Genomic DNA, 23,138 nt, shown 5'->3' on the forward strand with positions numbered 1-23,138 from the left:
CGGCGCCGGACGCCCTGAGCCCGCGCCGCCCAGGGGTCCTGGTTGCCGTAGCTCCGGGCTCGGAAGTTCGGGGGTCTAGAGGTCCCGAGGAGCCCAGGTCCCGCTGCCCAAAGCGCGCAAACGCGACCAGGAGCCAATCAGGACCCGCGGCCCGAGCGCCGAAGGCCCCGCCCCGCGTTGAGCGCTCCGTCAAAGCCCATTGGTCGGCGGCCTGCGCGCCCTGCCCACGTGATGCGTCACGTGACGCGACCGGGAAGCCGGCGCTGCGGAGGGCTGTGCTCCGGGAGTGGCCGGCGACCGCCACTGTCGGGCTGCGTTTCGTGGAGGCGGCGGCGGCGGCATGTTCACGGCGGGGGCCGAGAGTCTGCTCCGTCAGGCCAGGTAGGGGTGCGCCTTTCCTTTGGGGCGCCTGGCGGGGGTTCGGAGCCCGTCCCGCTCGGGAGGCTCGGGGGGCGGGGAGGCCACGCAGGCCGGGCGCGGGGGCCGAGGAGGTCCCGGGAAGGCCGAGCCGGGCCCCGGAGGAGGTGGCTTCCGTAAGCCCCTTCCTCACCGGCTAAGCAGTCTTGAGGGAAAGCAGATGCAGCTCGGACTGAAACCCCGCAGTCCATCGGGCAGTCTTGGTGCTCCTTGTTCGAGAGAGGAAAATGCAGTCAGAACCACGGGCTCCTGGTAAACCTGAGAAGAACCCCCCAAAGTGGATTTGGGAAGATTAAGATCCTTGCAGCTCTGTGGTCTTAGTCAAGCAAGATCTTGAATGCATACTAGGTTCTAAAGGCGGCGAAGAGGGCAGAAATACACAAGGTCAAAGTGACCAGGTGAAATTCTGTTAGAGGAGTGTTTTGAGGATTTGTAGCACCCTCTCTAAGTCCTGAATAGTCTCTGTTTCCTTCCGCGTTGTACAGATATTCCAGTATTCAGGTCCCAGTAGTACAGTCGAAGTTCACTTGAATTTAGGAGCTGTGTTAAACTAGGTATCTTTAAATTGGAGTATAGTTTATTTACAGATGAGTGTCAGGTGTGCAACGTAATGATTCAGTATTTTTGTGGATTATATGCTGTTTGAAGTTATTGTGAAATATTGGCTGTCTTTCCTGTGATGTGCAATGTATCTTTTTATGAAAGAGCAGATTGTATGTCTAATTCCCTATCCTGACCGTGTCCCTCTCTCCATCAGTAACCACCACTATTATTTGTTTCTGTAAATCTGTTTCGTTGTATTCATTCATTTTTTAGATTCCACATGGAAATGATAACATGCCTTATTTATCTTTCTCTGACTGACCTTTCACTAAGCATCCCTGGTTTATCCATGCTGTTACCAGTTGCAGAATTGCATTCTTTTTACGGCTGAGTGGTGTTCCACTGTGACTAGATGCCACATCTTCCTGATTTATACGCCTTAGATGGATACTTAGGTTGCTTCCGTATCTTGGCAATTGTCAGTAGTGTTGCTGTGAACACTTGAGGTGCATGTACTTTCTCAGACTAGTCTTTTCATTTTCTTCGGATGTATACCCAGGAATGGAATTGCTGGATCATTAAAAGTAGTTCTATTTTTATTTATTTTTTTTCTTTTTTGGCTGCCTTGGGGCGTATGGAGTTCCTGGGCCTGGGATCAGATTGCAGCTGCGGCAACGCTAGAGCCTTAAGCCACTGTGCTGGGTCAGGGATTGAACCTTCATCCCAGTGCTCGGTTGTGCCACAGCAGGAATTCCCCATGTTTAGTTTTTTTTGGAACTGTTTTCCGTAGTGGCTGCACCAATTTACATGCCCACCAACAGTGTACTAGGGTTCTCTTTTCTCCTCGACTTTTGCTCTTGTGGTCTTTTTGTTGACAGCCATTCTGACAGGTGTGAGGTATTATTTCATTGCGGTTTTGGTTTCCGGTTCTCTGATGATAGCTGTGTTGAGTGTCTTCTCATGTGCCCGTTGGTCATCTGTATGTCTTCTTTGGAAAAATGTCTATTCGGGTCTTGTGCTCATTTTTTAATCGAGTTGTTTGGGGCTTTTTGATACTGAGTTGAATGAGCTGTTGGTTGATTTTGGATATTATCCCCTTATAACATTTGCAAATATTTTCACCCCCTCAGCAGGTTGTGTTTTCGTTTTATCAAAGGTTTTCTTTGCTGTGCAAATCTTTTTCGTTTGTTTGTTTTTGTCTTTTCTTTCTTTTTTTTTTTTTTTAGGGCCACACACACCCTCAGCATACGGATGGTCCCATATGCTGAGGGGTCGAATTGGAGCTGTAGCCACCAGCCTACACCACAGCCACCACAAAGCGGGATCCTTAATCCACTGAGCAGGGCTGGGGACCGACCTGCGTCCTCATGGATGCTAGTCAGATTCATTTCCACTGAGCCATGAGGGGAGCTTCATTTGCTGTGCAAATCTTTTAAGTTTAATTTGATGTCATCTGTATTTTGGGGTTTGTTTCCTTTGTATTAGGATACAGAGTTAAAAAATTGTTGCCACACTTGATGTCGAAGAATATTCTGCCTATTTTTTTTTCCTAGGAGTTTTATGGTTTCCAGTTTTATTTACATTTAGGTCTTTAATGCATTTTTAGTTTATTTTTGTGTATGGTGTGAGAAAATGAAATTTTATTCTTTTGCATGTGGCTGGTTTTCCCAGCACAACTTATTAAAGGGACTGTCTTTTCCCCATTATATATTCTTGCCTTCTTTGTTATAGATTTCTTTCCAATGACCTTCTTTTTTTAAACTCAGTGAATTTTATTGTTTTTATGATTGTACAGCCATTATCACAACCCGATTTTACTGTGTTTCCATCCCAAACCCCCAGCCCATCCCCCGCCACACACACACCTGTCTCTTTTGGTAAGGGTAAGTTTTCAAAGTCTGCACGTCAGTTTCCCCTTCTGCAAAGAAGCTCACTGTGTCTTATTTTTAGATTCCACATATAAGTGATAACATGTGACCTTTGTGTATCACTGTCTAACTTCACTTAGCATGGTAATTTCTAGGCCCATCCATGTTGCTGCAGGTGCCATTATTTTATTCCTTTATATGCCTTTTTATGTCCGCTCCACATTTTCATTTATCCATTCCTTTGTTGATGGACAATTTAGGTTGCTTCCACGTCTTAGTTATTGTATATAGTGCTGCAGTGAACATTGGGTACATGTATTTCTTCATGTTATGGTTTTCTCTGGATAAATGCCCAGGAGTAGGATTGCTGGATCAAATGGTAATTCTAGGAGTTCCTGTCGTGGCTCAGTGGTTAATGAACCTGACTGGTATCCATGAAAATGCGGGTTCGATCCCTGGCCTTGCTCAGTGGGTTAAGGATTTGGTGTTGTCCTGAGCTGTGGTGTAGGTCGAAGATGCAGCTTGGATCCCACGTTGCTGTAGCTGTGGTGTAGGCCAGCAGCTACAGCTCCAATTTGACCCCTAACCTGGGAACCTACATATGTATGGCCCTAAAAAGACCAAAAGAAAAAAAAAAGATTGCTATGTCTAGTCATGGTTTTTTGTGGTTCATTATATTTATTCTAGTTCTGTGGAAAATGTCATGGGTACTTTGACAGGGATTGCATGAAACTTGTAGATTGCTTTGGGTAGTATGGCCATTTTAACAATGTTCTTTCAACCCATGAATACGGTATTTCTTTCCATTTCTTTGTATCATCTCCAGTTTCCTCCATCACTGTTTTTTAGTTTTCAGAGTATAGGTCTTTCACTGCTTTTGTTAAGTTTTTCCTAAGTATTTTATTCTTTTCAACATGAGTTTAGTAAAGTTGTGTTCTTGCCTTTTCTGATGGTTGTTTACTAGTGTATAGGAAAGCAACAGATTTCTGAATACTAATCCTGTATCCTGCAATTGTATTGAACTTATTTACTAGTTCGAATAGTTTTTTGGTGGAAACTTCAGGCTTTTTTACACAGAGTATCACGTCATCTGCAAATAGTGACAGTTTTATTTCTTCCCTTCCAATTTGATATGCCTTTATTTATTTTTCTAGTCTGATTGCTGTGGCTAGGACTTCCAGTAGTGTGTTAAACTAAAGTGGTGAGTGTGGGCATCCGTGTCTTGTTCCTGATTTTAAAGAAAAGCTTTCAGCGTTTTACCGTTGAATATGATGTTAGCTGTGGGTTTGTCATGATGGCTTTTATTATGTTGAGATACATTCTCTGTATACCAACTTTGATGAGAGTTTTTAATCATGAATGGATTTGGAACTTTGTCAAATGCCTTTTCTGTATCTATTGAGATGATCATGTGAATTTCATGCTTGCTCTTATTAAGGTGGTGTATTACGTTGATTGACTTGCAGATATCGAACCATTCTTGTGACCCTGGAATAAGTCCCACTTACTTGATCATAGTGTATGAGCTTTTGTATGTATTGCTGGATTTGGTTTGCTAATACTTTGTTCAGTATTCTTACATCTATCTTCATCTGATATATTGGCTTATAATTTTTTTTGTAGTGTCTAGCTGGTTTTGATATCATAGAATGAATTTGGAATAATTTTGAGGATAGCTATTATCTCTTCTTTTTAGGGCCACACCTGTGGCATATGGAAGTTCCCAGGCTAGTGGTCAAATTGGAGCTGCAGCTGCTGGTCTACACCAGAGCCACAGCAGCTCCAGATCCAGGCCACATCTGTGACCTACAGCACAGCTCAGGGCAATGCTGGATCCTTTAACCCACTGATCCAGGCCAGGGATTGAACCTGGGTCCTCATGGATACCAGTCAGGTTCTTTGCTGAGCCATGAGGGGAACTCTTATTATCTCTTCTTTATATGTTTGGTAGGATTCCGTTGTGAAGCTATTAGGTTCTAGACTTTTGTTTGCTGGGAGTTTTTTGATTACTAATTCAATTTCACTGCTAATGAGTGATCTGTTCACATTGTCTATTTCTTCCTGATTTGGTCTTAAAAATTACATGTTACTGGAAATATACCCATTTCTTCTAGGTTGTCCAATTCATTGGCCTATAACTATTGGTAGTATTCTTTTAGGAGTTTTGTATTTCCGTGATACCAGTTTTAATTTGTCCTCTTTTATTGTTTTATTTGGGCCCTCTCTCTTCTTGATGAGCCTGACTAAAGGCTTATCAATTTTATCTTTTGGGGGAGGGAAAAAACAGCTCTTGGTTTCACTGATCTTTTCTGTTGGTTTTTTGGTCTCTCTAATCATTTCCTCTCTCATCTTTATTTCCTTTCTTCTGCTGATTTTGGGCCTTTTCTTTCTGGTAGGTGGATAGGTTGTTTGAGATTTTTTTTTCTTGAGATAGGCCTGTATTCCTGTGAACTTCTCTCTTAAAACTACATTTGCTGCATCCCGTAGACTTTTTTAATGTGTTTTTTTTTTCATTTGTCTTGAGGTAATTTTTTATCTCTTCTCTGATTTCTTTTTTTAAAGGTTTGTTGGAGTTTGGTTGACATACCATGTTATGTTAGTTTCAGGTGAACAGCAAAGCAAATCAGTTACACAGATACACATACCCATTCATTTTCAGATTCTGTTCCCGTATAGGTTCTTATACAGTATTGAGAGTTCCCTGTGCTATACAGTAGGTCGTTGTTACTTTTCTACTTTAGAGGTAAGTAGTGTGTGTATGTTAATCCCAACCTCTTCATTTATCCCTACCCCCTCCCATATTTCCCCTTTGGCGACCATAAATTCGGTTTTGAAATCTTTGAGTCTGTTTCTGTTTTGTGAATAAATTCTTTTGTATCCCTTAGTAGAATCCACATATCAGTGATCTCATATGATATTTGTCTTTCTCTGACTGACTTCTCATTAGCATGATAATTTCTAAGTCTATCCTTCTCTCTCTCTCTTTTTTTTTTTTTTTTTTTGTCTTTTTAAGGCCACATTTGTGGCATATGGAAGTTCCCAGGCTAGGGGTTGAATTGAACCGCATCTGTGACCTACACCACAGCTCTCAGCAAGGCCAGATCCTTAACCTCAAACCCGTGTCCTCATGGACACTAGTTGGGTTCGTTACCTCTGAGCCACGACAGGAACTGCCAATCCATCCTTCTCTTCAGTTTCCTTTCTCATTGTTTTTTTAGTAATGTGTTGTTAGGGTGTTCCCCATTTTTCTTCCTGTAATTGATTTCTACCTTTATACCACTGTAGTCAGGAAAAGCACTTGATAGAATTTGTCCTCTTAAATCTGTTGAGATTTGTGACCTAGCATGTGAGCTATCCTGCAGAACATTCTTTGGGCACATGAAAAGAATGTGTCTCCTTGAGTTTTTGGGTGGAATGTCCTGTTGATATTGATTAAGTCCAGCTGGTCTATTGTGTCCTTTAAGACCATTGTTTGTTTTTTGATTTTCTCTCTGGATGATCTGTCTGTTGATGTATGTGGAATGTTAAAATTTCCTCCTGTTACTGTCTGATTGTCAGTTTCTCCCTTTATGGCTGTCAGTGTTTGTTTTGTACATTTAGGTGATGCACTAAGAGGTGCATCCCTGTTCGTGAGTGTGACATCTTCTTCTTGTGTTGATTCTCTAATGATTCTCTGATGCTCTTGTCCTTTGTTACAGACTTTGTCTGATATGAGGACTGCAGCCCTGGCTTTCTTTACATTTACATAAATATCTTTTTCCACCCTCTCACTGTCTGTGTATGTCTTAGGTCTGAAGTGAGTCTCTTATAAGCAACATATAGATAGGGTCTTTTTTTTTTTTCAGTCCAGCCACCTACCTTATGTCTTGCGATTGGAGTAATTAGTCCGTTGATGTATAGAATGATTGATAGGTGTATACTTACTGCCGTTTTGTTACTTGTTTTCTGGTTGTTTTTATAGTTCTTTTCTCGTCTTACCTTGAGGTTTGCTGAGAGAGCTTGTGTTCTTCTCGCTCCAGTTCTTACGTATCTCTTGTGGGTTTTCGATTTGTGGTGAAATGGGGTTCATATGTATTGGTCTTTGTCCTGTCTTCTTTAATCGCTGGACCCACAGCCTTTTCTCTGTACTTGCCTTTACTAGTGGGATTTTTCCTTTCCTGTAAATTCTTGTTGTTGCCTTTTCTTTTCCACCAGAGAAGATCCTTTAATTCTTCTTGGAGGGTGGGCTTAGTATTGATGAACCCTTGGTTTTTTCTTTTCTGAGACATTATCTCTAATTCAGAATGATAATCTTGCTGGGTAGACTATCCAAGGTTGGTAGGGTTTTCCCTTTCAGCTCTTTAAATATATCTTGCCATTCCCTTCTGGTCTGCAAACGTTCTGCAGGAAAACCCACTGACAGCTTTACGAGAGTTGCCTCTCTTTGACTGTTGCTGTTTTAATTGTGGTATGGGCTTCTCGGTGTGGGTTTCTTGGCTTCTTGCACCTGGGTATCTCTTTCTTTCTTCAGGCTCAGGAAGTTTTCAGCCTTAATCTCACCAAATACATTTTTGACCCCTTTCTGTCTTCTACTTCTGGGATCCTTGTAATGCCATCATTAGTGTGCTTGCTCTCGTCCCAGAGGTCTCTTAAAATGTCCTCATCTTTAAAAATGTGCTTGCTTTCTGCTATTCTGAGTGGGTGACTTCCATTAATCTATCTTTCAGCTCCCTTGTGTGTTCCGTGTCACCTAGGCTGCCTGAAATTCCTTCCAGTGTGTGTTTCATTTCAGTTATTGTATTCTTTTGATTCTTTTTTATATTTTCTAGTTCCTTGTTAAAATTCTGTGTTCATCTGTTCTTTTCCCAAGTTCATTTAGCGTTCATGTTACTAATACTTTTAATTCTTTAAGTATTCTTTTTATTGGGTTTTTTGTTGTTCACTTAAATTCCTCTGGCTTCGCATTTTGCTTTTTCTGTAAGAAACTAGGGGAAACAGTTACCTCTCCAGGCCTTGAAGCCGTGTCTTTGTGTGGAATCATTCCTCCATAGTCTGCCTCTGCGCGGGGGCTTTGGCAGGAGAGCTGGCTCTTAAGCCAGCATGGGTCTCATTTACCTGCAGGGTGTGCTGGCAGCTGTCACCTTGGTGGTGTGTGTGTGTGGGGGGGGGGGGGGTTGCTGGAGCATCTCCACTCCGTGGGTGTCACTGCCCTGTTGGGGCGGGGTTGGATCCTAAGGTGCTGGAGCAGCAGCCCCAAGGGTCCAGCGCCAGCTGGTTCAGTTCCCGCTCTGTCTCCGTTCTCCCTGCTCCCGCAGCGCTGCGGGAGGGGGTCGGGCTGAGAGCTGGGCCCGTTCCAGACACTCCCAGTGTGTCACCTCCGTGAGGGGCCGCAGTGGCCACCCTCCCTCCGTTCAGATGCCCCCTCAAGGGTGTGCTTCCCCAGCAGTGGCTGCTGCTGTGGAGCTGGAGGGGCCGGGACAGGCGGGGGCCGGGCCACACGCCGGGGGGATTGGGGCCCCCAGCCGGGGCCCCAGGCTGTCCTGCTCTGCGTCCTCCGCCTTGTTGGAGGAGCAGGCACGTGTGCGCGCTTCACCGGTGGAGGCTGCGTTGCTCACCGCCCGCCCCCCGCACCGGGTCTTCAGGCCGCCCGTGGGAGCCTCCTTCCTGGTGTCAGACCCGCGGGCTGGGGTGTCTGAGCTGTGGTGTGAACCCCTCGCTCCCAAGGAGCCTCTCGGAGCCTGTGCGGTCCCCTCCTCTTGTGTCCCCCTCCGAGGGGCGCCGTCCCAACCCGTTCCCTTCCACGTGGCTGCAGCTTGTCGGTGAGCGAGGCTCGCGCCGCAGACTCGGCCGGGGGAGGCGAGCACCGCGCTCCCTGCTCTGCCTTCAGCTCTTCCCCCAAGTGCCCTCTCAGTGCCAGCCTGTCACTCAGGTGTGACGCGCTCGCCCCACAGTTCTTGCCACGAGACACCCAAGAACCGAGACCCACTCAGAACGCTCAGCTCATCTTCTCCTCAGTCATAAAGTCGTGAACTGCAAGGCCGAGGAAGAGCCCTCGTTAAAAAAATCTCCTTTCCTGCCTTGGGGGGGCGGGTGGGTGAGGGACCGTCGGGTTTGGTGAAGTGTCTTTAACTCAAATGTTTGGGTGCTGCCATTGCTTTCTGGTAGGCTGTGAGGGAAGTTCTTCACTCTGCGGTCTCACTGTATGTATGTCTGTAGTACGAGTTTTCCCTATGTCATCAAGCCTTTGATGGTTGGGGGCCCTTTAAAACAAATCCCCAAGGTTTGGCAGCGTTCAAGAGTGAGTGTTAGTTTGGCTCTGAATTTCCCAGGGACGCAAAGCAAGAGTGGAGGAAGCTCAGCGGCAGGATGAAGGCAACTAAGCGGGACTCGGGGGCCGGGGGCGGGGGCCCCAGGGTCAGGACAGCTACCCCGCAGCGCGGAGTGAGCCCGGCGCTGCCCGGCGCGGGAAGCGGGCGGTCACGGGCCCTTGGGGCTGGGTTGAGGCCGGGGGTCCTGCCGGGGCGACAAGCGGCAGAGACGGGGCGTGAGGAGGGCCCGGGAGTCGGGGTCTGAGAGTAGCGCGGGCAGACTGGCCTTTGAGAAGGACTCCTGCGACATGGGCTGTGTCGGAAGGGACTCGTTTGGGACGAGGACGAGCAGTACCACCCTTCTGGGAAGAGTCCCGGTTGTACCCGCGAGCGAGGGGGCAGCAGACCCATGGAGCAGCAGAGCCCGGCCGGCCTGGCAACTCCCCCCTCGCCCCGCGCCCGCCCGCCCTGGGGCATGCGGGTGCCTGAATCTCCATCTGGCTGGATGAGTGAGAACGTGCGGCTGAGGCGGGGGCGAGGAGGGGTGGGGCCCCTGTTGGGAGTTACCTGCCGGCCTTCAGGGGAGAGCAGGAGACACAAGGAGCCACCCGGGACCCCCCTCCACAAGCTCGTGGGCCGGGGATGCTCCTCCTGGGTCAGGGTTCCAGTCTCTGCTCGAGCGGCAGGGGTGTGGGGGCCATAGCCAAGGCTTGGTGGGGGGGACGTGTGGCGGGGGCTGGCTGTGTAGGGGGCTCTTCTCCTGGAGCCCCCGAAACCCCTCCAGTGGGGGCTTGTTGGTGGGCTGCCTTTTGCCCTGGCGTGGAAACCTCCAGCCAGGACTCCATCCGGACGCTTGCTCCAGTTTCTTATCTGTTACACATACTCAGTAGCTATATTTTTAAGTTAAATTCTAGAAGAACATGTCATAATATTTTGCCCTTTCATATATGAGTGAACTCTTGTTCCCAGAAGTTGAAGACTCACTGAAAGCATCTTTTGAGAAAGAGCTTATTTCAGACTGAATCTCTCTCCCCTTTGAGCCTCAAGACCCCCGTCTGACTGCCCGGGGTCTTGGTCACGAGGTTGGCTGTCGTGAGGCTGGGGGTGAGCTCCTGCCGGGCAGGGGGGGCCAAGGGCCCAGGCCGGTGCCTGGTCAGCACGAGGGCTGGGCTGGTACTGGAAAGCGCCTTCCTCGGTGACATGCGGCTTCTCAACGTTGCTCAGTGGGGCCAGTCCCCAGCCCGAGAGCCGTTCCGCCACGCCTGCCGGGGCAGTGTCTCTGGCCTCAGTGCCGTCTCTTGGTTTAGGGAGATCCGGGACGAGGAGCTGGGGAGGCTCTGCTCCCGCGTCTGTGCGCTGCTGGGGAGGGAGGACTGGGGGCCCGACGCGCTCGATGCCCTGCGGAGGCTCTTCCTCATCGTCTCGGCCACGAAGCACGGCAGGAGGTGAGCGCGACCCACCTGGGCCCCGTGCCCGGGCCCCGGGCAGCAGCGCTGGCAGTCCCGGCACTCACACACGCTCCACCCGCCCGCTGCCCTGCAGGCTGGAGCAGCCGTGCGTGGAGCTGCTGCAGGCCGCCCTCTGCTCGCCCACCTGCCCCGAGCAGCTCCAGCTCCTCTGCGCTGCTGTCCTGAGAGAGGTGTCGCCCTCCCGCAGCCTGAGCCTGACCTGTGACCGCGTCCAGAACACGCAGCAGCTGGGACTGGTGGCCTCTGTGCTCTTGGCCCAGGTAGCGTGACCATTGCCGCCCCAGCCGTGGCCCTGCCCTGGGTGGCCCCAGCCTCAGGACCAGCAGGCCAGTGTGCTCCCCCGGGGTGTGGGTCCCCCCCATTCTTCCCCTCCATGCAGGGAGGCGGGGGTTAGCCAGGGTCCGGGAAACCCCGGCGTGCGTGCCTTGTAGGTGCAAAGGTGGGCCCACGTTCACGCTCTGCCCATGTGGGGTTTGCAGGGCGACCGCAGGCAGGTCGGCAGCGTGGGCCAGTGCGCCCTCAGAGTCCTGGAGAGCCGGCAGCCCGAGGGGCCCGGCCTGAGGCACCTTCTCCCGGTTGTGTCCAAGGTCACCAACCTGGCCCCAGATGCCCTCCACGAAGGTAACCCCCTCCCTCGCAGGTTCGGGGCCGCCACGCAGCTGCCCAGTTTCCAGGACACCCTGCCGGTGCCTCTGGCAGCCTGATCAGGGGGGCTGAGCTCGTGCCCCACGGTGTTCCCCCCACGCCGCAGAGCAGACCAACACGCTCAACAGAAGGCTGGGGGACTGGCTCCGCCACGCCAGCGTCCAGCAGGGCATCGCGCACTCCTCCGGAGGCTTCTTCTCCACGCCCAGAGCCCGGCAGGTGAGGCTGGGGACGCGGCACCTCCCCGGCCCTGGCCCACTGTCCCCGCTTCCTGCCCTCACACGGGCCCTGGTTCCAGAACCACCCCCTTCCCATCCCTACTCGGGCTTTGGGGCGGGGTCACAGCCCCCAAGCCTGTGCTGCTCTGTTGTCGTCGAGGCCCTGGACATGCTGGCCAGGGTCACGTGTCTGACGGGCTGTGAGCGCAGCTCAGGTGCCTGCGTTCCCGCAGCTGCCGTGCAGGGGCTCAGCTCTGAGGGCGTGGGCGGCCAGGGCCGCGGCTCGTGCGCCATGAGCCCTGTTCTCGGCCCTTTCTGGCCTCGGACCCAGGGCCCAGCAGCACTGCGTGTCCTTCCTTGCCTCCCACAGCCAGGCCCTGTCACCGAGGTGGACGGAGCGGTGGCCACGGACTTCTTCACGGTGTTGTCCACGGGCCAGCACTTCACGGAAGACCAGTGGCTGAACGTGCAGGCCTTCTCCATGCTGCGGGCCTGGCTGCTGCACGGCGGCCCTGGGGGCTCCAGCACCCCGGACGCAGGTAGGACGTGGACAGGATTCAGGCGGGCCCCTGGGTGACACCGGCAGAGCCTCACGGGGAACCAGGAGGCCCTGCCCAGATCTGGCAGGAGGCCTGTTGAGAAAGCTGCTCCGGCTGCCTCCTCTGCAGCCCGCCAGCGGTTTAGACAGTGTGGGCTTGTCTCCACCATGAGGGCCCAGTGAAGGCAGCAGCACACGGGACAGGCGTGGACCCCAGGGCGTGGCAGTCTGCGACAGGGGCTCTCCTCACGCCCCTGGACGGCTGGCTCCCCCGTCAGCTGAGCTGGTGTTCCCTCTTCCAGACGACAGGTCGGAGTTGGAGGGCTCCACGCTGTCCGTGCTCTCGGCCGCCTCCACCGCCAGCCACCTGCTGCCGCCCCAGGAGCGGCTGCGGGAGAAGGCCTTCGAGTACTGCCAGCGCCTCATCGAGCAGAGCAACCGGCGTGAGTCTGGGCCAGTCTCCCACAGGGTGACAGAGGCAGGGCCCGGGAGCTCACCGTCTCTCCTCGAGCGTCCAGAACACGCGTGCCTTCTCGTGTGGCGGTTCTGATGGGGACGCAGAGACCAGGTGGCCTTCTTCCTTCCCCCAGGAGCCCTGAGGAAGGCGGACTCGGAGCTGCAGAAAGCCGTGAGTGCCCGCGGGCGGGCAGCGGGCGGGCGGTTGGGCTCTGGCGGCTCCATCTGAGCAGCCCCGGTGTCTCCCCAGTGCCTGGTGGAGGCCGTGCTGGTGCTGGACGTGCTCTGCAGGCAGGACCCCTCGTTCCTGTACCGCACCCTCTCCTGCCTGCGGGCCCTGCACGCCCGGCTGTGCGGGGACCCGACTTGCGTGCGGGCGCTGCTGCCCGTCGCCCAGTTCTTCCTGCACCACGGTGAGCCGCCTCCACCGGGTGACGGCAGGGCAGGGCAGTCCCGGCCAAGGGGGGGTCTTTCCTGTTCCCAGCCCCTGGCAAGGAACTTTCCCATCAGTGACCCAGAAGAGGGGGTCTGTGGCCAGACACCGGAGGAGCTGGATCCCGCTCAGCTCCCTCTTCTCGTGAAGGGCGGCCGTGTCCGCCTTCCGTGTCCTGGAGGCTCGGCCTGAGGCCCTGGGGCCCTCGCCAGCCACAGCGGCCTGCCGCCTTTCAGGGGAGGCCGCGGCCGTGGACGCGGAAGCCGTCTACCAGCACCTGTGCACCAGGATCCCGGCCGAGCACTTCCACAGCCCGCTGCTGGCCCTCGAGTTCGTCCAGTTCTGCAGGGCCAGCCTCCCGCTGTTCGGCAGACACCTCGGCGTCCTCAGAAGCAGCTTCCCCAACCTCTTCAAGGCACGCGCGTCGTCTGTGGCCGGCGCAGGGCTTGGGGGCTGGGTGTGCAGGGCCCCTGGGGGAGGCGGTGCGGTGCAGCCGAGGCCCCCAGACGCCGCGCGGGTTCGGGGCGTCTCCCTGGGAGCCCAGCCGTTTCGGTGCTGAGGGCTGTTGAGGCGTCTTTTCTGGTTGGCATGTCACCCTGTGGTATCTCCACAAGCACAGATGTAGTCCTTTAATCGGAAAGACGATGACAGGCGCCAAGTTGGCAGAGACGTGAAGACTGCAGCAGCAAAAATAAGCGTGACAGCAAGTCGAAGGGCCTGTTTCCGACTCGTGGACCCCAGGGAAGGCCGAGGCGTGGCGAGACCGCCCATCTGGGCGCCTGCTTGTCTCCACAGTTCCTGGCCTGGAGCAGCCCGCCCCTCACCGCCGAGTTTGTGGCGCTCCTCCCGTCGCTGGTGGACGCGGGCACGGCCGTGGAGATGCTGGACCTGCTCCTGGACCTGCCCTGTCTGACCGCGGCCTTGGACCTGCAGCTCAGGTGAGCCCGAGGGGTGCCCGGGGCTCTGCAGCACTAGCTCCCTCCCCGCAGGGGGCTCCTGTGTCCACATGGCCCCCAGGCCTTTCCAGCCACCCCGCGGCTCCTGGTTTCAGCCCTGGAGATGGTACTGTGCTGCCTGGTGGAGTCTCTCCCTGACCCATGGGTACCTCGAGGGCAGGGGCCGAGTCCAGCCCCAGCTGGCGTGTGCCTCGGGCTGGATGCTATGCCCTGGCCTGGCTTTGGGCCTTTGTCTGCTCACAGGTCATCACAGGCTGCATCTGAGAAGCCGCTCTGGGACGTCTCCGTCAGGGCTGCCGGCTGCCTGGAGGCCTTCCGGGACCCTCAGTACCAGGCTCTTTTCCAGCACCTGCTGCGTGCCAAAGCCAGTGGAACCACGGAGCGGTAGGGCCACTCGGGTTGGAGGGCGGAGGCCGGCGCGCTGCCTGGTGTTCTAGGCCTCAGGGCCCAGGCGGGACCCAGGAGCCGCCTGGGGCCCTGGGACGGGGCCATGCGCACTTTCTCACCTGGACGGAGCTCCGGCCTGCAGCGCCCGGACTCAGCTTGTTCAGTGACCCAGCTCAGTCCTCGTCACCCCGTGGGGCCAGCAGGTGCCGTGCTGACCCCTTTCCGTGGATGGAGAGAGCGAGGCTTGGCAGCTCCTAGGAGTGGGCCTCAACCAGCCCTCTGGTGTCCCCTGGGTGCAGGGCTGTCCTGAGGGAGCGGGCAGTGGCAGCAAGAGACGCAGGGTGGCCTTTGACGAGGGCAGCACGGGTGGTTTGAGAGCCTGGCTGGCCCAGGGCACGCGCTCAGGGGCTGGGCTGCGTGTTCCCAGGTTGGTGCCACTCCACCAGCTGCTACAGCCCCTGGCCGGCTGTGCCCGGGTGGCCCAGTGCGCGGAGGCTGTGCCCATCCTGCTCCAGGCCTTCTTCGCGGCAGTGACTCAGGTGAGCCCGCTTCCCAGGTCCTCCGTCCCCCTGGCAGCAGGCTGGCCAGGCCGGGACCTGCGGAGCCTCAACTCCCTCGGTGCCCAGAGGGCCAGTCCCGCCGAGGGTCAGTGAGTCGGGGGAAGGGCCACACACGCCAGCCCCAGCCAGGGTCCTGTCCCTCCCAGACAGGCACGTGCGCGGCCCCAGGTCCTTAGTAACAGCCAGGACCGCGGCAGAGTGTGCCAGGAGACGGCGTTCCCTGGGGCTGGGACCGAGTCTGTCTCTTGTCCCCAGTTTGCTGATGGGACCCTGACCAGCCAACTGGCCCTGCTGCTCCTGGAGAGAAGCGACACGCTCTACGAGGTCCCTGGGTACCAAGCCCGCGTGCACAAGTGGGTACCTTCCCCTCCGGTGGCCCCACGGTCCCACCTGACGGGTCCACTGACCCTGGCGAGTGTCCGCTGCACACTTGGTCCCTCGCGGCGTTGGGTCCCCACGTCCCCGCAGTTGCCGCAGGTCCCTCCCCTCGTCCCCAGCCAAGGCGCTTCTCCGGCCGCTGCTCAGACCCGCCCCCCGCAGTCCCTCCTCCTCCGCAGCCTCCTGCCACGGAGCCTTCCAGACTGTCCCGTTTCTAAAGGCCTGGCTTGTGTGGCTCGGCCCCAGCCTCCCCCCTGGGGGGCAGTAGGTTCCTGGAGGGACCGGCACGGCCTCCAGCTCCGAGGCTTCCCAGCCTCCTCCTGGCTGGGCTCCGAGAGGCGCCAGCACGGCCCACAGGTGTCCTCTCCGGCAGGGTGCTGAGCTCCCAGTTCCTGGCGCTGTGCACGCGGCGGCCGTCGCTGGTGGTGGAGCAGGCAAAGGAGCTGCTGGAGTTCGTGGGCAGCCTGGGCGGCCCCCACGGCGGCGGGCACATGCTCACGTCTGTGGTAAGGCGGCCGCCGCACCCCTGCCCTCTTCCGACAGGGGGCACTGTCGTGGGGCTGAGCTGCTGTCCCCTCCCAGGTGTGGGCCATCGGCGAGTACCTGTCCGTGTCCTGGGACCGCAGGTGCACCGTGGAGCAGATCAACAAGTTTTTCGAAGCCCTGGAGGCCCTGCTCTTCGAGGTCACGCAGTCGCGGCCTTCGGCCGCCCTCCCCGCGTGTCCCCCCCAGGTCATCACCGTGCTCATGACCACGCTGACCAAGCTGGCTTCCCGGAGCCAGGACCTGATCCCCAGGTACCGGTTACCGGTGGGCAGAGGGAAAGCACGGTGGCCTTGGAGGGTGTCTCATCCCGGGTCCTGGACAGCGCGAGCCGCTCGAGGCTTCGGACTGGGTGCAGGGGGCGTGGGCACCGCCGCCTCCCTTCTCGGAGCAGAGCCCTGCGAGCTGGGTGGCTGGGCCCCTCCACGAGACTCCTGTTCTTGCGAGGGGGACGTCTGCCGCTGACCGGCCCCGACCTCCCGTCCCCAGGGTCTCTCTGTTCCTGTCGAAGATGCGGACCCTGGCCCAGAGCCCTGCTGCGGGCTCCGCACACGGCGAGGAAGACGCGCGAGCCGTTCTCACGCGGGCCACTGAGCTGCTGAACCTGCTCAAGATGCCCAGCGTGGCCCAGTTCGTGCTCACGCCCAGCGCGGAGGTGTCTGAGCCCCGCTACCACCGCGACACCAACACGGCCCTGCCCCTGGCCCTGAGCACGGTCAGCCGCCTGGTGGAGAGGGACGCGGGCCTCCTGCCCGGGTGAAGGGCCGGCTGCAGACCGCGAGCCTGCTGTCAGGACGCAGCCTCAGCCGGGGGTCAGGCAGGGTGGGGAGGCGGCCCCGGGGCCCTTGGTGCTGCTCGGCGCTGTCACGTTCTCACCCTTTGCGCCCTTGTTTCTGATCCCTTGTCTCGTGACCATGCTGAGCTGTCTGGTGACACAGCACCCGACGCTGGGTCTTAGCCCCTCTGGGGACTGAATGGAGGCTGCTTGGTCTGTGTCCTGCTGTTCCTTGTTTGGGGGCAAAAAGAGAGACAGCAGAAGTAAACCTCCTTACAGGCCGTGTGGGAGCAGATCGGGGTCTGTGCTCTTTCCCTCCACCCAGGAGGCGGAAGCCCCTCAGGCGGCCCGTAGCTGCTGTGGACCCAGGGACCCAGCGGTGCCTGGTGGGAGAGCTGGGAACCCCCTGTAGTCGCGGTGTCCCCGCGGGCACCACAGTCACAGACACGAGGGCGCGGACCGCGTCTGCCAGGGCTGACGGCTGCCACTGGGCAAATGCACTTGCTCAGCCCACGTCCTCATGCTCCTGAGTAACATGCAAATGCGAGGCTGGGGCTCTGGGGCCCCCGCTGGGTGGGGTGGAGGCTCTGTCACCTTTGCAGCCTCCTACCAACAGGAGGGAGGGCAGGGCCAGCAGGGCAGGGTGCTGCCAGTGACCCCGACATCTGCCTCCCGTGGCCTTACGCCCAGCAAATCCGGGTCCACTTTGGTCTAATCCCTGGGTGGGGTGGGCAAGGCCTTTCTACCACTGTCCGGTTTACACCCGAGCGCTTCCCCTCTGGCAGACCAAGCCCCAAAGCAGCGGCTCAGCACCACCTGGCAGAGCTGGGCCACTGGGTGGTGCTGCTGCTCCACGAGTCCCGGCGCGCCCGCCTCTGGCCCCGCCCCAGCCCTCTGGCCCCGCCCCCTCGCGGGCTCGGCCGCGCCCCTTGCAGTCCGCGACCCCCGGCGCCCGGCCAGTTGTGCCTCAGCAGATCTGAGAGACTGCGAAGAGGCCCACAGGGCTGGCGGGCACGGCCTCTGGCGCACACGAGCCGAGCCGTGTGGAGCGGAGCCGCAGGGCATGGGTGCTGTCTGCGCCAAAGGGCGCCTGACTCTCCCAGGACCGGGCAGACCCAGCCCTGCAAGCCCCGGGCGACACCAATGGCCTCGCCGCCCAGCCCGGCTCCCTCGGCCCCCAACCCTGCAGGGCCCTGGGGACCTGTGTCCAGGGAGCCCAGGGTGGAGGGTGTTACATCTAGAGAAAATTGCTTTTGCCAGACGCCAAACAGTGCTCCCCTTGCAGCAGTTTCAGGCCGTCCAGACACTGCAAGTGTGGGTCCAAACGTGCCCAAGAACTAGTTTCGGAAGCTGGGTTTTGATGGGACACTTTTCCCTGCTTCACACGGAGCCAAGGACAATCCAGAACGTTCCCTTACCATTTTCTTTGCAGGGTAGACTTTCGTGGCAGCTAGGGTCTAGTCAAATGCCTGGAGTTCACATCCTGGCTGCCTCCGGGGTGGTGGCTGACTCACCGCCCATCTGAGTACAGGGTTGTAGCTCCCGCCCGCACCCTGCTGTGGCCCCCTCACTGGCTGGGCCGCCCCGCAGGCTGTCAGCACAGGGAGGCACTGGAGGTGCCCGGGAAGCTGGGCTCGCCCTCTGCACGGCTGCCTCTGCTGTGCGGTCGCGTGGCCAGGCTGCAGGCAGGCGGCGGCGCCGCCCGAGCGGAGTGAGACCCACCTGGCGGGGTGCCTGCCGGCTGCAGCCGCCGAGAGGCAAGGATGGCTGTTGCCGATGCGGGGTCCTGGGAGCATGGTGGCGCTGACTGGCTGACAGAGAAAGTCACAGCCTCGCTGTGCTCGCCTCCTTATCTGAAAAATGGAGATCACAGCACTGACCTCTGAGAACCATCACGAGAGTGAAACGCGTTGGTCCCTGCAGTGTGCGCCAAGCTCACGCACTGGGCAATGCGGGGACCTGGGGTTCTCTCCCCCTCCCAGGGCCCAACCCTCCTGGGCCTCTGCGTGCTGTGGGGTCCCCTGAGCGGCTCTAGGGGACATGGCGGGGGCGGGGGGCTTTGGTGCCCCTAGAGGAGGAGCAGAGGGACCAGGCCTTGAGCCAGCCACCAGCCTTCCTCCACTTGTGCCCATATTTCAATCTGGAGCTCTAAGACTTTAATCTCAGTCAAATCACATTTTAAATGACTTTTTAAAAAGTACCTTTAATTCGGCATTTTGGGAACGGCTTCAAGGCAGGTGGAATCCTGAGGCCAGACACTGACAGCAGCAGCCAGGGCCCAGGCGGGGCACCTGCCCTCTCTTCTGCGCGCACCAGGGGGCAGTATGGAGCTGCACACGGCCGGAGCTTGGGCCCGACCTAGGACACACCTTGCAGCAGCTGGGTTCCCTCCACCAGACCCCTTTCCGTGTAAGGGGTGTGTCTGCAACTGACTGGCCAGGACCCCTCATCCCCAGAGTCTGTCCCTGTCAAAGAGCAGGCACCCGGCCCAGAGCCCAGCCACAGGCTCCCTGCACGGTGACGACACCAGGAGCCATGCTGAGCCTGCCAAAGGCAGCGTGCAGGTGCCTGAGCCCCACTGACACCTTGACCCCAAGGAGGCAGGCCTCCTGCCAGGGTAAAGGGATGGTGACCTGGTGGACACTAGCCAGATGCGGTTAAGAGCCGAGGACCAGCCAGCCAGGTGTCAGGGCCGAGGCTCGGGTTTAGTGATCAGAAGAAATCAGGAGGGCACGAGTCTCAGGGGAGGGGGCCTGGGTACCCAGAGTGGGTCGAGACTCTCAGTAACCTTCTGGGGGAGTTCCCACTGCGGTGCAGTGGGTCAAGAATCCCACCGCAGCAGCTCGGGTGGCTGCAGAGTTGCAGGTTCGATCCCCAGCCCATTGTAGTGGGTTAAAGATCTGGTGTTGCCACAGCCGTGGTGTAGGTCACAACTGCAGCTCAGATCCAACCCTGGCCGGGGAACTTCCATATGCCATGAGGGCAGCCATTTAAAACAAAAAACAGCCCAAACCCTTCTGGGGGCTTCAGGGCAGACACTGAAAAAAAAAAAACCAACAAAAAAAAACAAAACCCTTCTGGGGGTTTCTAACCCCTCTCGTTGGGATCAGCTGAGCACTCTGCTGGGCAGGTGGCTCTAGCCCTTTTCCTGGGGGTCCAGGGGCAGCCTAGCACGTACCCTCTGCTCCTTGTTTCTGAGCAGGGTGGAGGGCAGACAAGTTAAAGCCATCCCCCATCCCAACCATCCCCGTGTCATCCCAAGGTCTCTCCTGCGCTGGCAGGGAGGGGACCGGTTCCACAGAGCCCGCGGCAGCCTCTCTGGGAGCCAGCATGGTGCCCACCCAGCCTCCAACGCCCCGCCACCCTCTAAGAATACGAAAGAGAGTTTATTGAATCTATACTCCATTAAAATCTCCCAACATAAAAGCTCTGTAACAAACATCACAACTTGGTGCCAGCTGTCGTATAAATAAAATACACACTACGATGTACATTATCCACAGGCCGAGGGCCACGGCAAGGGCCCCGAAGGTCGCGCCCCACACGGAGCAGCCGGGCAGAGGGTGACATAACCTGGGAACCGCAGGTGCAGGCCGCCTAGGGAGGGGGTGTGCGGAAGCGGATTTTCTTGGCTGTCTCCACGTCGGACTTGGCAACCAGAAACCGCATCTTCTTTCCCCCGTGTCGGATCAGGTCCACGGCTCTGAAACCAGCGGAGGGGACGGGGCGCTGCAGAAGGTCTCTCACGGGTCCAGCGGGCAGAGCTTCCTGAGGCGCCCGGGAAGGGACCCACCCCCACCCGTCACCCCGAGTGGATAGTTAGGTCTCCCGTGCTGTGCCCGAGCTTCAGGATCGTGGAGCCTGTGCCCTCGCTGCCCAGCCCAGAGCCCGGCTGCCCCACCCCCGAGCCCCCCAACGGGGCCAGTGTGTCTTGCAGGGCGGATGTGAGGGGAGCGAGGAAGGGGCCGCAGGGAGGCAGGCTGGACGGCGGGCCCCTCCGAGGCGGCGAAGGGCAGGGCCGGCTCGGGGGGTCCGGAGAAGCCAGGCTTGCAGGGAGGGTGGACCTGGCCCCCCGGCCGAGGTGGGGGGGCAGGGGTACCTCAGGTAGCCGACGCCCAGCAGGCTGCTGCCGTTCACCTCCAGGATGCGGTCTCCCAGCGACAGCCGCCCATCGGACGCCGCGGGGCTCCCCGGGAGCAGGGTCTGGATGTAGAGCCCGGGGGCGCCCAGGGGCGTGTGCTGCGGGAGAAGCAGAAGCCTCAGGGCTCCGTGGCCCCTCACACACGGGGTCCCCAGGAAGGGCCACCTCCGCCCCTCCCCAGCCAAGGGCCCGGGCCTGACCCAGGGCGCTCAGGCCTCTCCCTCCTCTCAAGCCCCGCCTCGTGCTCCTGCAGCCTGGTCCCCACCGCCACAGGCCCCGCCCCGCCCCGCTCCGGGTGACCACAGCGGCGGGAGCCAGCAGGGGGGTGCACTCACCAACCCGTCGATCAGGCCCATGCCCAGCCCCGAGGGGCCCCGCTCCAGCTCCACCACAAACAGGTAGCAGAAGTCGTCGGTGCTGGAGCTGCGGCTGGAGGGGGCCGGAGGGGGCTCGTCCGCGGGCGCCGCGCCGTCTCCTGGGCGGGCGAGAGGAGCGCAGCAGGGTTAGGGCGGCTGAGCCTCAGTCTCACCTCTGCCCAGGGGCCAGGGCCTGTCCAAGAGTCCAGGGACATCTGGGCTCGGCTGCTTCTCCAGGGGACCAGAGGAACAGGTGCTCACGCAGGTCCCACAAGACAGGCACGTGGGCAGAACAGGGACAGCAAGGCCGGGACCCCGCGGGGTGAGGGGGCGGTCCCCTGTGCTGCCCCAGGACATGGGCTGCTGCCAAGAGGCTGAGAAGGGGGCTCTGCTCAGGCTCTCGGCTCCCCTCCTCCTTCCAGAGACCTCCTCAGCCCCCGCCCTCTCTCCCTGCACCTCTAAGTGGTGACGCCACGTCTGTCCCTCCAGGGCCAGGCGGGCCCTGCCCTGGCCCCCTCCAGAGCTGGGGCTCTTTTCAGCTCAGCCCCCTGCTCCCCCCAGGCACTGCGCCTTCTCTGCCCACGAGGTATAAAGCCGAGCCACCCCCTGACTGCCCTTGGGGGCCTCAGACCCAGCTCTGTCCCAGGACCCCCTGCCCTCAGGGCACCCCCCCCAAAGTGGGCAGGAGCACAATTCCTGCGGCAGGTGGCCGGGCTGGGGCAGCTGTGCCTCCACCACCCAGTCTCTGCTGGGTGCAGACCAGCTCTCCGAGCCCCAGAAGCCTGCGTGTGGCCCCGCTACCCTGCCCGGGCCTGAGCCACGTCCTCCCCCTCTGCCCCCGGGGCCTGTCCTGCACTAAGGGCGGCACTGAGGCCCACGCGTGCCACCAGGCCCCCATGGAGAAAGACCCTGCGGGACCCGCCAGGCGCTGGCAGGGCAGGGGCTGGGGTGCAGGCATGAGACTGGCGGGGGCTCACCTTCAGGAGCCGCACCCCGGGGGCCACCCAGCCCGTTCCTGCTCCCTTCCAGAAGTGCTCTCCCACAGGAGCTGCTGGCTTCAGGCCACTCGGGGACAGTGGGCTCGAGTGGGGTGGCGGGAGGCGTGAGCAGGCATGATGCGTCCCCGTGCAGGGGCCCGGGCTGGGGGCCCCCGCGGCTCACACGGCCTGATGGCCTTCCTGGGGGGCCCTGAGCCCGGGGAGCCCCTGAAGAAGGCGGAGGGTGCTCCGGGCTGGCCTCACGGGCTCCCCGGCCGGGGTCCCTGGAAGCCTCGGGGTGGCCCTCGGGGCTGGCATGGTGTGGGCCCTGGGGACAGAAGAAGAACCAACTCAGCGCCCAGCGACCCAACGTGATGTGACGGGAGAAGGACAGGCCTCCCCGGCTCTGCGGCCACGGCCCCAGCGGCACCAACCCCAGGCCCACGGAGCTCCGGCCTCTGCCGCCGGGTACCTGGGGGCACTCCGGCGGCGCGGGCCCCCCGCTGGCGCTGGGCTTGCTCCGCAGGCTCCACAGGAAGTGGCGGATGTAGAGGAGGTGCTGGTAGATGCTGTCGTCCAGGCGGTCCGCGTCCAGGTCCACCTGGAAGCCCTCGCTCGGCAAAACGATGGGCGGGGGGTTCTCGTAGGACTCCAGGACCTCGTCTGCGGGGACACGGCGTGGCCACCGGCGGCTCGCGGCAGCAGGAAGAGGCTGCCTGGCGTCCCCCGCCTGACGCCTCTGGAACCCGTGGACACGGGAGGGGGCCGGGAGAAGTGACCGGCCCAGGGGACCTCTCCTCCCTCCAAGGCCCAGCGGCTGCCCCCCACCCCCCCTGCTCCTCTGCCTGCTCCGCCCGGGACTCCCAGGGCCAGGACGCAGGGCCTTCCCGATGGTGGGAAGGCCGGTGCCCACACCTCACCCCCGGCCCCGCCTCCGGGCTCAGATGCACACCAGTAAGTGACAGGGGAGCGAGGCCGCGTCCCAGCCCCAGGGGAACAGAGACGGAAAACGGGCTCCGAGCCCTGCTTCTGTCTGAACCTTCCCGCCTGAGGCCTCCCGGTTTTCTCTGTGGGAACACACGTGACGCTAACAGAGAGAGACGCCGTCTGATCTATAACAACCGGTACATACGCGTGGGCGCCCATCTCCACGCCTGCGTGTGCAGGGACACGCGGGGCACGTGTGCTCAG

At 58.6% G+C, this 23,138-nt stretch overlaps 2 protein-coding genes across 11 annotated transcripts in view; one reads left to right on the forward strand and one right to left on the reverse strand.

The window, feature by feature from the left end:
- AP5Z1 (adaptor related protein complex 5 zeta 1 subunit) lies at positions 231-19,917 on the forward strand. Of its 4 annotated transcripts, none has more exon segments than NM_001244772.1 (17): positions 231-381; positions 10,423-10,560; positions 10,658-10,844; positions 11,064-11,205; positions 11,336-11,448; positions 11,818-11,986; positions 12,288-12,428; positions 12,576-12,613; positions 12,692-12,854; positions 13,111-13,289; positions 13,670-13,812; positions 14,074-14,214; positions 14,645-14,756; positions 15,033-15,130; positions 15,529-15,661; positions 15,738-15,952; positions 16,188-16,754. In NM_001244772.1, coding segments are annotated over 17 exon segments (2,424 nt in total). In that variant the 5' UTR covers positions 231-340; the 3' UTR covers positions 16,459-16,754.
- The window catches only part of RADIL (Rap associating with DIL domain), a 73,846-nt gene continuing 70,548 nt past the window's right edge, over positions 19,841-23,138 (reverse strand). For 5 of the 7 annotated variants that reach the window (XM_021086022.1, XM_021086025.1, XM_021086027.1 and 2 more), the window contains 6 exons: positions 22,900-23,034; positions 22,420-22,610; positions 21,948-22,275; positions 20,950-21,089; positions 20,573-20,712; positions 19,841-20,176 (listed from right to left, as the gene is read on the reverse strand). In XM_021086022.1, the coding sequence (XP_020941681.1) occupies positions 20,071-20,176; positions 20,573-20,712; positions 20,950-21,089; positions 21,948-22,275; positions 22,420-22,610; positions 22,900-23,034 (1,040 nt within the window). In that variant the 3' untranslated portion in view covers positions 19,841-20,070. Of the gene's footprint in view, positions 20,177-20,572; positions 20,713-20,949; positions 21,090-21,947; positions 22,276-22,419; positions 23,035-23,138 lie in introns of those variants that run through there. The other 2 variants (XM_003124271.3, XM_021086024.1) reach the window with 2 other exon arrangements.

The sequence above is a fragment of the Sus scrofa genome, chromosome 3, assembly GCF_000003025.6.
Source record: "Sus scrofa isolate TJ Tabasco breed Duroc chromosome 3, Sscrofa11.1, whole genome shotgun sequence".
Taxonomy (NCBI): domain Eukaryota; kingdom Metazoa; phylum Chordata; class Mammalia; order Artiodactyla; family Suidae; genus Sus; species Sus scrofa.

Bases quoted from the DNA above. Each gene is read 5' to 3' on its own strand.
- AP5Z1 (XM_005661828.3), top strand. From the start codon at position 341: ATGTTCACGGCGGGGGCCGAGAGTCTGCTCCGTCAGGCCAG. The intron at 10,561-10,657 runs GTGAGCGCGACC...GCTGCCCTGCAG, and splicing joins GCCACGAAGCACGGCAGGAG to GCTGGAGCAGCCGTGCGTGG. The intron at 12,429-12,575 runs GTGAGTCTGGGC...TCCTTCCCCCAG, and splicing joins CATCGAGCAGAGCAACCGGC to GAGCCCTGAGGAAGGCGGAC.